This window comes from Lissotriton helveticus, chromosome 9, assembly GCF_964261635.1.
Source record: "Lissotriton helveticus chromosome 9, aLisHel1.1, whole genome shotgun sequence".
Classification (NCBI taxonomy): domain Eukaryota; kingdom Metazoa; phylum Chordata; class Amphibia; order Caudata; family Salamandridae; genus Lissotriton; species Lissotriton helveticus.
In genome coordinates, this window is record NC_136070.1 from 578,092,396 (window position 1) to 578,103,464 (window position 11,069).

At 49.0% G+C, this 11,069-nt stretch overlaps 1 protein-coding gene across 1 annotated transcript in view; it reads left to right on the forward strand.

Moving 5' to 3' along the window:
• Positions 1-9,967, forward strand: part of LOC144781602 (nuclear RNA export factor 1-like) — a 954,052-nt gene extending 944,085 nt beyond the window's left edge. Inside the window, exon 21 of the mRNA XM_078660537.1 lies at positions 6,020-9,967. Coding sequence (XP_078516663.1) covers positions 6,020-6,058 — 39 coding nt within the window. The 3' untranslated portion in view covers positions 6,059-9,967. The remainder of the gene's footprint in view (positions 1-6,019) is intronic.
• Positions 9,968-11,069: the final 1,102 nt, after the last annotated feature.

Consider the following 11,069-nt stretch of genomic DNA (forward strand, 5'->3'; position numbering starts at 1 on the left):
TTCAGGTTGTAGGAGAGTGGTGTCGTCGGGGCGCAGTCCTGCAGGGCTTCCCTCTTCGACCCACGGCGTCCCTGCCTCGCCGCAAATCCCTTCGGGCTCCCTGTGGTGTTGCAGGAGATCGCCAGGACTCAGGGCTTGTCCCTGAGTTCCCCTCGGATCGGGCGGCTGCCTTACCAAGGGCTGAGCCGGCGCCGTTTCGGCGCTGAAGGCTTTCCTCCCCGGCCCTGGCGGTGTGGTGGGTGGAGGCCGGGGCCTGGGGTGCTTTCCCTAGTCCCTCTCGGCCCTCTACATGGGCGGCTGCCCCGTGCGAGGTAGAGCCAGCGCCTTTTCGGCGCCGTTCCTTAGCCGAGCCGGTTCTGACCCCACCCCATTCTCCTAGGAAGCACGTGGTTGTGGAGGTCGACTCAGCGCCACCATTGTCCACTCCGGCGCCGATCGACGTCGAGCCGGCGCCTGTAGCGGACTCCAAGGGGCCGTGCCGACATAGGGTCCTTCATTCATCTCCTGAGGTTCCTTCCTCTCCGGATGGTTGTCATCTCCTGGTTTCTTCCTCTCTGGAGACAGGATGCCGCACCGTTGCCTTTTCACCGGCGTCTTCCGGGGAGGGCTCCTCGCCGTCCCTGCAGCCTCAATCATCGGACCCTCTTTTCTGCAGCTCGCGATTGGCTCCTCCACCGGCTTCTCCACCTTCCCCGGGGGTCCCTCAGGCTCCCCACTCGTCCATGGATCCCCCACCATTCAAGGGCTGGCCGCTTCCCCGTCTAGCTGGACTTGGGTACGGTCGGCTCAGTTTGCAGCTGTCGCCCACGGACGAGTTGCTTTCTCCCCTGCGGAGGTCAGTGTTGCCTTTGTTCAGGCTTTTTCCACGGCTGCTAGCATTTTGCGAATGGGGGACCCCGTCACTCCTTTCCCTACGGACAACCTCTTGGAAGTTCTCCACCAGGGCTTTGGTGGACAGGAGCTGTTCCTTCCTTTCGAAGCGTCGCTCCATAACTCTCTTTTGGGGTTATGGGGGTGTCCTGCCACGGGTGATCCGGTGCCTCAGCCGCTCCTGCATCGCCACCGTCCTCCTCCACACGACCCAGTCTGCCTTTCATTCCATCCTTCTACTCAGCGCTCTCTTCTGTGGACTGCTTTTCCATCCTTACCTGTGGTGTTCTTTCCCCATCTCGGGAGGCCCAGTGGTTGGATTCATGAGGGCGTAACATCATGCTTCATTCAGTGCTGCTTTGCTGGAGCTCAACACTCTTTGTGTGTTGTCCAGGGCTACCTCTAGTCTGTGGAATTCTGTGGAGTCCCTTCTTTCCCATGTCTCCCATGAGGGTGCCCGCGTTGATCTGCGACACCATGTGTTGGATGGTCGAGAGCTAGCCGCTTTTATTCTCGGTGCGGCCTTGGATGTTGCTGATGCTCTCAGCTGTGCTATGGCCAGTTCTGTGGCTCTCAGTTGCCATGCTTGGCTGCGGGATGCTGTTTCTCCTGAGAATATTAGGGAGCGTCTGGTTGAACTGCCCTTTGATGGGGTCCTTTTGTATAACACTCATGCGGACTCCGCCATTCAGCGTCTCCTTGCGGGGCTCCGTCCCCCCTCCCCCTCCGTAGGCTGGCCTGTTGATCCTCGGGGCTTGATGGGAGGCGTTATCCCACCTGCTTCCTGGAATCTGGTGTTTTGAGTGGCCAGTTTGTATGTTGTGTGTGGCTTGACGTGCCTTTGGGGTCCCTTGGTTGGCCCCTCTCTTCTGTTGGCTGCTGGTTCAGCCCTTTTGGCAAGTGTGTATTTTCGGGCTGATTGCTAAGCCGTCTGTGGTTCCTACCACAGGTCTTATGTTCTTGTTCTCTGCTGCGAGATTTTTCCCCAAGAGTGGTTCCCATGTTTTCTTCGGGACATGTCATACCCTAAGTGGGGTACTTGCAGCTATTGGATAGCTCTGTCCTACGCTGGGAGGGTGTGGACTCCATTTTGCGGGTTCCACAGCTTTCCTGGCGTAGCTGTATACCGCTGGTGCGGTTTCTTTGATCTTGTCTGGGCGTAGCTTGGGATGCTCCAGGTTCTGTCATTCTCCGTATCTTCTGCATCGCTGGACCAGCTTTGGCATGCCGTCTGCGGCGTTGTGCTGTGGTGTTTCCGCCCATTTTTGTCCGGCGTTTCGGCCTGGTCCTCTGTCTGGTGTTCCAGGGGAGGATAGGATTCCTGGTATTTTCCTGTGTTCTGGCTGACGGCTTTAGTCCGTCCTCCGTATTTCTCCTCTTCTCTTCTCATTGGTCCCACTTCTTTTCGTGGGTTGGTTATGTCCAGAACGGTCTCCTTTTAGGGGTTGTTCTGGATTTCGCTAGCCTTTGCCTTCGTCTTGCGCTCGGCTTGATCTGGGCGCTCGGTTTCAAGTACTCGCCAGCTGCCTGCTGTGCCAGCCTGCTCTTTATGGTCCAAGGCCGGGGGCCTTGGTGTGGGCCCTTGTGCTCCTGCCTCTTGTTCTGCTGGAGCCTTGCAAGACAACGTCTTTCTTCTCACGCCTGCCTTTCTTGACTGTGATACAAAAGGGGGTGGTGATGGACGGAGCATCTGAACCAATCAAACACTCACACCCAGTCAAAAGATCTGGGTTTGATCCATCGCCGTTCTTTAGCCCACTCTGCCACCCCAGTTCAGACATGGCTATATGCAAATCAGTCTGACCCTGTGCCTCATGGGAACAGTCCAGCCCGAACTGCCAAGCCATGCCTTCCCTGGACCGGAAACAAGCTTCCGAGGACCGGTTTCTGGCATTACATCCGTCTTCAGCCCGGCTTGCTTGAATCCAGTGGCAAAGTGAGCAAGGGACTCACGTCTGAGCATACCCTGCCACACTTATGGCGGCTAAAAGCGGTACAAAAGGGGGTGGTGATGGACGGAGCATCTGAACCAATCAAACACTCACTCCCAGTCAAAAGACTGTGAAGCAGTTTCTTCCTTGTCCGCTGACTCGAGGCTGTGGCCGGTTCAGCTGTCCCCTTCACTGTGTGTGTTTTCCTGTGGGGGGCTTTGCCTACATTTCTACCTCTTCTCCTTGGAGCCTTGGGGTGATTCATTCTTCCGCGGTACTCCTCTGCCGTTGGCTGTCCCTCTGGGGCTTTCTGGCAGATGTCCCTGGTACCTTGACTGGGCTTGGGGTGTTCTGGCCTCCCTTCGCTCCGTCCTTGCTTCCTTCTGCTTGGTGGGGGCTGGACCGCCCTTCTTGTCCTCATTACACATCACCTGCTGGGGCCCTGTGTTTCTCCCTTCTGGGAGGCTCTCTCGCAGGCCCTCCTCCTCCTGGGTATGGCTAGGGGATCTATTCTACGTTAAGGAATCTGCGGCTAGTAGTCTCTATCAGATGTACGAGTTACTTACCTTCGGTAACGATGTATCTGGTAGAGACGATTCTAGACGCAGATTCCTTCACAACCCGCACTTCCTCCCCCGTCTGCGAGGACTTTCAGCATGGTCTTCTGTACACGCCTGCCTCCGAGCGGTTTTGCCTTCTGCGAGAGCCCTCTTTCACTTCCTCCCTACTGGGATGCTTCGTTCGGTTTGTTTCATCCTTTCTGGTGATTGGTTAGTGGGTTCCTGGGTACTTCTGCGTCCTCGCACCCTGGTCTTCCACTGTGGGGCCTACTCGCGCTCTTCCCCTTTTCATTGCTTGAAATTTCTACTCCGCTGTAGTCCTCTGAGTTGGGGTCTCTTGGCTGTGCCTAGGCCCTTAGCTCTTATAGGGGGTGCGCCTCCCCTTGCTGGGGTTGCCTGGGGATAATTGTTGTTACTCTTCTGTTCTGGCCTTGTTGTCCTTCACTGTTTGTGGATTGTGATTGCAGGCCTCTTCGTCTGCTGTGACATTTTTCACAAACTTATCTACCCTCAGGGAGGATGTCGTATTTGCTTGAAGGGTTGCTTCGCAGTAGCTGTGCTCTGCTCTTCCCTTCTATGACTATTAGGTGCCACAGTACCTGGCACTCTCCCGAATGGTGCTGTTCCTCACCATTTGCTTTTTCCTTTCTGTGTATCTGTATTTTTCGCACACTGTTCCTATATTCTCACAGTTTTTGTTTGTGATGGCTCTGCGAGTGACACGGAAAAGTTATCCGAAGAAAACTGACGTTGGCGCGCCGGGGTGGGGCTTAGATGACCGTGCTGACGTCACTCCCACTGACGACGTCAGGGCGGAGTCATGTGGTACTGCACCCCCAGCGCGCAGAGATGCTGTGGCAAAAAAGAAATTCCGGATCCAGTCTTATGCTTGGGGATAATTCTATGTTAAGGAATCTGCTGCTAGAATCGTCTCTACCAGATACATCATTACCGAAGGTATGTAACTCGTACAACACTTCAAGAGCCCTACCTGCAGATACACAATGACAGGATTGTTATGAGAACAAACCCACACTTCATGCCAAAGGTGGTGTCTCGGTTCCACATCAACCAAACAATCCAAACACATAGTTTTTTCCAAAAACCAACCACAAGCACAGAGAGAGCGCTGCACACACTGGACGCCAGAAGGGCGGTGATGCACTACATAGAAAGGACAAAGGAGTGCAGAAAGACAAAGCAACTCTGTTTCCTTCACAAACAGTGTCTTGGGACGACCTGTCACCAAGAATACCATTGCACAATGGATTGCACAAACCATTCCACTATGCCACAAACAAGCTGGGCAACAGTTACAAGGAGTAGCTCATGCTCACTCAACAAGGAAGAAAGGAGCTACAATTGCGTTTCCACCCAGCCCCCACAATAAGGACAAACCGCTACAAAGTCTGTGCACAGCATAGTGAATCCTTAGAGTTTCACGCTGCAAAACGTATAGTTTCTTACCTGTCGATGTAGTTTTGCAGCTTGAAGACTTTCTGGACTCACTAGCGAACGCACCCTCCTCCACCAGAAAGATGAGAAAGGAGGAAGGGGATTAAAGATGAACAAGATTTAAAAAGTAAGAGGAAAAGCAAGAATAACAAAAGAAAAGAAATAAGAATCCGAAGATGGTGACCAAAGGTGGGAGCTTCACAGGAAGCGCGTCGACGTCACGAAGGACACCAAATGGTAGGATGTTGACGCCCACCTGGGCCACAAAAAAAAATAGAAAAAAGACTACAATTCCGGACCCAACCACTATATGGAGGAATAATGCACAACATAGTGAATCCAGAAAGTCTTCAAGCTGCAAAACTACACTGACAGGTAAGAAAAAAACTATACGTTACTTACCCAGTAAACAATTGACATGTAGAGCTGTAGATTCACATGTGCCCTCCCACCTCCCCAAACACCTGTAGTTGTCGCAGTTCTCATTATTTACATTACATACGCATGGACATCTCTGTACTACACTCATTTATTCCATTCTCACCCTCTTGCGGAAAACAAACTATCAATGGAGTCTATGCCCATGCGGACTATCATGGAAAGGAGGAGTCACTCTACCTCCAGACTGGAAAGACTTTGATAAAACAAAACACTTGCAAACATCAGTACCCAACACTAGATGGCAGGAGTATGCAAAGCATGTGAATCTACAGCTCTACATGCCAAGAACAGAATCTTACTGGGCAAGTAACATAATCCTTCATTCATAATTGCAAAACATATAATTTAATTCTAAATGTGCCTTTTTCTTAACTGTGGTGGGAGACCTATGTTTAGCATTTATTTAATAAGCGCCTAATAGCTGTAAAAGCGTAGTAATGCAGTGTTCCCTGGAGGTCAGTTTTGAGGATGCAGTTGTCAGATTATCAGAAAAACTGATGCCGAAGCATGTATAAGCTTCAAGCCATATAACTTTTAAGGGTTGTGAACTCCTCTTTGTATTGCCGGGCTCTTTGTTTTGTCTGAGATAGAAACTGAGTGGAGTACACAAATGGTGGTTGTGGGTTTTTTAAAAAGTTTTTTCCCCTCACTCTAAACTTCAGTTCAAGTTTTCTTAGAGAATGTATGTAAAGGAATCATGATTATTATCATCATATTGTTTTGTGTCTCGTCTAAAACCTCGAACCTCTTTTCTTATTGCAGTTGGAAGGTAAAATACCTGATGTCGCCTTCCTGAAGTGATGTTGTATTTGACAGTTTCCAGCAAGCAACATGAGGCTGTGATTCAACCCTTGCTTTTTTTTTACATTTCAATCCAACACCTGCCAGTGCGGGGGATGTACTGAACTCTGAGACATGTGGCATCCACCTGTGAATGATCCAGGTGTGCTGCGAAGTGCACCCTCTGTCAAGTGTGGACAATACACAGAGGGCAGATTATTTTTGTAAAATTTGTTGTGTTTTGAGATAGTGTCATGTCATCTTCATTTATTAGATCCCTCCACTCCATCGCGCCATGTTTTTGTATTTTAATATATTTTATACTATGAGGTTAGCGGGGGGGGCGGGAGTCTGTTTTAAAAAGCACTTCGCCTTTCAGTACGTACTGTGAAGGACCCCAAGGGTCGACAAGGGTGGGTGGGGATAAATTAGGGAGTTGTTTAATTTCCATATAAGCAGGTCTGGATGCTACCATGGGCAGATCTTATCTCTCCCCCTCCCATCCCCTTAAATCTGTAATTTTCTTTCTCCTGTTGTCCCCATTCATTTTTGTCTGTTTTTTCCCTAATTACATCTTTTTCTGAGGGAAACGTTTGTGCTATCACATTTTCTCAATTTTTCCCCCCTTTGGTACTATCACGTTTTTATGATCGTGTAATTTCTTTCCTTTCACCTGAACACACAGTTGATGTGTATCTGGTTATTTGTTAGAATGTTGCTCTGTTTTTAATAATTGTGAGCCTTGGTAGCCTTTTACATTTTAAATCACTGTGCAGCAGCTGCCTCCTTCTGAACCCTTGCCCAAAAAGATCTGCCTATTGTCTCTGTCCTGCGAAATTATGGATAGAAATAGCTGCCACTCAGAAAGTTAATAGTTTGCTCTCAAAATACAAAGGAAACTCCAATGTCATGAAAGTTCCTTAAAACTCCAGGCTTTCAAAATTTTAAGACCTAAAATACCATTTTACAGCAAATGCTTCGAGGAAAATCATAACAAAGTACTAGGCATGTGTTCTGGTCTTCGGGCTAAGCCCTCAAGCAAGGGTCTCAAGGAGTAAAGCAAATGTTTAGCTACATTTTGGAGTTCTTAGGAATAGTAGAGTTTCCTTTGTATTTTGCACCAGTGTGGTGTGAGCAACCCTGGAGTCAAGAGATCTATTGCCCTGTTAGCAGTTTTCCATGCCCACAGTTTGATGCTAGCACCACTGGACGAACAAAATTCCTGTCTGTAGATTTGAAAGGCGCCAAGTATTGGAGTGATAATGGAATGGATAGAAAAAGATTTGTTTTGGGGCTAGGGAAGGATGTCTCAGGTTGGGTATTGATTTATGCAAGGGTCCTGCAGTAGGATAAAGTTTGAGAGGGAGGTCTGGGGTTAGGAGCCGTGTGAGAGGTGGGTTGGGAGGATGTGCTTTGGAATGGTGGTTTTAGAGATAGTAAGTTGGGAGCTGGTGGGAGGGAGAGAATTGCAATGGGTTTGGTGGAGCTTGTGGTAGCTTGGGTACAGGGTGGGGTTTGCCCAGGAGAGGGAAAGGGAACAAGGTGGTTTGTGGGAGGGAGGTGACAAGGAGATGGATTGCTTGTAAATGTATGCCTGTTTCATCATGTGCAGCTTCGTCTTATTCTTAATCATATAAGCTCTGTACCTTATTGAAAGGTGAGTTAAGTAGGACTTCAACACCACAACTGCATACTCCGGTGGATCCGAATTTGGATCTTCCATGGATTTCCCACCCTCTTCCCCATTCAGATGTTTCAATATTGTGGCCTCCACCCCTCATTTTACTCTTACTACCTTTTTGGAAAACAGTTTCTATACACCACACATTTCCTACTAAATGAGAATGTTTATTTTCAGTCTGAGTGCTCCATTCAGGTCACTTTAGTGGTGGGGCCTTGAGATGCTTAGTGGTGGCCTTCTGTTTTCTGGGAATTTCAGATTTGAAATCTGAGATGTGCTGTTGCCAAAAATGTGCCTGGTTTGCAGGACCCTTCCCCCAAGAAACTCAATCCCCACTCCTTTCAATTCCCTGTTCCCCTCTCTCTCTCTGTCTCCCCTTGCTTGCCAGTAAGCGGATTCCCTTTTTCATCTGGCAGGCCTGTCTTCATTTCAAAGCCCCAGTAGGTTGTTGTTTTTGAAGTGCCTTACATGCCAATTACCCCCTACCTGAACTCTTACAGCGTTTCACTATCCCACCCCTCTTGCAGAGATCCTTCAAGATAACTCTTATTTATTTATTTATTTGGTAGAAAAGGGAAGGACTGACTTGGAAATCATAGTAAGCATACTCATCCAGACAATAAGCATGCAGGATAGAAGCAAACAAAGCTGCAACAATGTCCTCACCATGGGGGAGGGAGGGTGGAAGGGTTGAAAGGGCAAGAAGGTTTCATCTTTGAAAGAGACTACCACCCGGTACTCATTGCCCCATTGCACCACAGAGTTTTGAGGTGCCACTCTACAGCTGAGAACTATGCTGCTCAGAGTCAACGAGGATCAGACAACTGCTCGAAGGATACATTTCTCACTAACGTGTGGACACTTGGAGAACATCTACTGAGAAGACAGGGCACTGTGTCTGCCGGCGGTAAAAACAGCACTACTGCAAGGCACTCTGTCTGGTGCAAGTTAATTTTAATGCCACTTCAACATCCAATAGAGTGGTGTCATCAGCAGGGTCTCGGTTCTCTCTTCAGTCAGGAGACTGGATTTCTGTTTCCGCCTTCCCCCGCCATTGGCACTGGACAGCTTCAAGAAGATTAATCAAAATGATTCAAGGGTGGATGGGCTAGAAAAGGCGCTCTATTTGAATGTCTGTTTAAACGGAAATCCACTGTGAATAGCCACTTCCATGGGGGAGAAATAAAACCTGCAGTTGCCACGTTAGCAGCGATCCTTCCATGGTGGATTTCTAAGCCACAAAATGTACTTAGAAGCGGGATATCCTTGCTTTTATGTGAGGTCAGTTGAACAGCATTATATTCTCATCTGACCAAAAGGACAACTCTTTCTTCAGGCATTGCTTTTCTTTGCTTCGTTGCTGTGTCTTTGTTGGATGTGTATGCAGACTATGAAACTCTGAGCCTTCCTAACCCTACTCCTTTCCCTACAACCCCTAATGTCCAATCTGATCCACCAGAGCTGTCCTTCTGCCATTCATGTCATTTTTTGATTGTCAGTTAGATCACCTATTGGGGTGGGGGTTCCGATGTGGAATGAATGATGAATTTATGCATCTTTACTCCACTGTCCGTTCCAGCTCTTTCTCTTGGCAGTCACTTCAAAAAATGTACTCGCTAAAGAATCAGGGGCTGATGCCTGAACCCTGGCAGGAATGAAGGAATCTGGCATTGCATACCTTCCTGTGAAATATCTGCACTTTGTGTTAAGAAAAAGCTTCACAGAGCTTGTGACATTTCTAGGTTGCTTTGATGCTCTTTAACTGGTCTCACTGCTTATATTAGGATTATCCACCATGTTAGGAAACATGTATTGTATTGTCAAATACATTTTCTTTGTTAAGATGGTTGTGTTCCGAATGTTTCTAGAATCTTTCTAAAATGTGTCTATAAAGTAGTACTCTGCAGCTGTAGATTTGCAGCAAGGCATAGCTGTTACAGAAAGCATAAATCTCCTGGTCTGTGCAAGTTAAAAATGTTAGGTGGCTTGGTCACTAAAAGCTTACTTGAAGACCTGCGATGTGGGCATCATTCCCAGGCCCTCCTGTATATGGAAAGTTGATTATCATTTTTGGGACAATGGAACTTTTTTAGGTGCACATGCCCGAACCCTTCCCCATTGTCACGCTTTGAGTGCCTGTAAGCTTTATAAACTAGCATGCTTTTGAGTACAGCAGTGTCTATTAAGAAGCATTTTCTCTTGTAAATGCGCCAACATTAGCCATTAAACTTAATGTCCTTTGAACATTATTGTCCCTATAGGTTGCCATGAATCCGACTTCTACTGCACAATGTGACTCATCAGTGGTTCTTTTATCAGTGACAACCAAGTCACCATGTATTGAAAACCCTCATTGATTACTAAATCTTTGTCAGTGACTTCCGTCAATCTACAGCTAGATCCTAGATGGTGGCTCCCACTCCATTGGTGGCAATATCTTTGTCAGTAGCACTCTTTTCTCCAGCTACAAAACCCTTGTCAATTACTTTGCCAACCGATAAAAGAAAATTGGATGACTCTTGCTCGACTAGTGCGCTTTTGTCAGTTAGCTGTACAGTCACAGCACGTACTGCTGTAGATTACATGCTTTCCACACTCCAGCCATTTATTTATTATTATTTATTTATTTATTTATTTATTTATTGGCAGGACCCGCGACGTGAGGAGCTGTGACCGACCTGACCTGGTCAGCCCCGGTCGCTCCACCCGCCGCGTGGCCCTCCTTGGTGTGCCTGGTAGCGGATATTGCTGCATCTTTGTGCCCCGATCTCGTCTGCATTGCCCGATCTCGTCTGCATTCCCAATAGAACTGGTATCATATCTATATTGCATCTTGCATCTATGTAATAACTGTTTGTGTGCCTGATCTCGCCCAGCATTGTTTTGGTGCCATCTTGTTGTGCCTCTTAGCCCGTCCCTGCCGCTGCTCCCCCGCGGCCCCACCCCCGCTCCCCCCAGCCTCTCAGGACTGATCCCCTCCCCACTCGCCACCCCGCTCCCGCCTCCCAGCTGCTCCTCCCTCCCTCCGCCCCCCTCCACTCTCCACTTATGGCAGAGACACATACGCGCAGCGGACGCACCCCATGCGCGCCGAAGGCGCACCAAAGGTAAGCCCGTCTACGCCCGTCCGCGCCTGGACCGCGCCTAGGGCCAGACCCCCTGGCCCCCGCAACTGCCATCCCTGCCGTCGAACCTACGACGCCACAACCCTCACTGCACTCAACACCGGCCACCTCCAAGACTGTCACCAAGCCGCCCCAGGACGTACCCATGGACCCTTCACCTGCCAATCCTGCAAGTTCTCCTGCATCAAGACCCTCACTACACCCACAAACGCCAAACAGAGTTCCG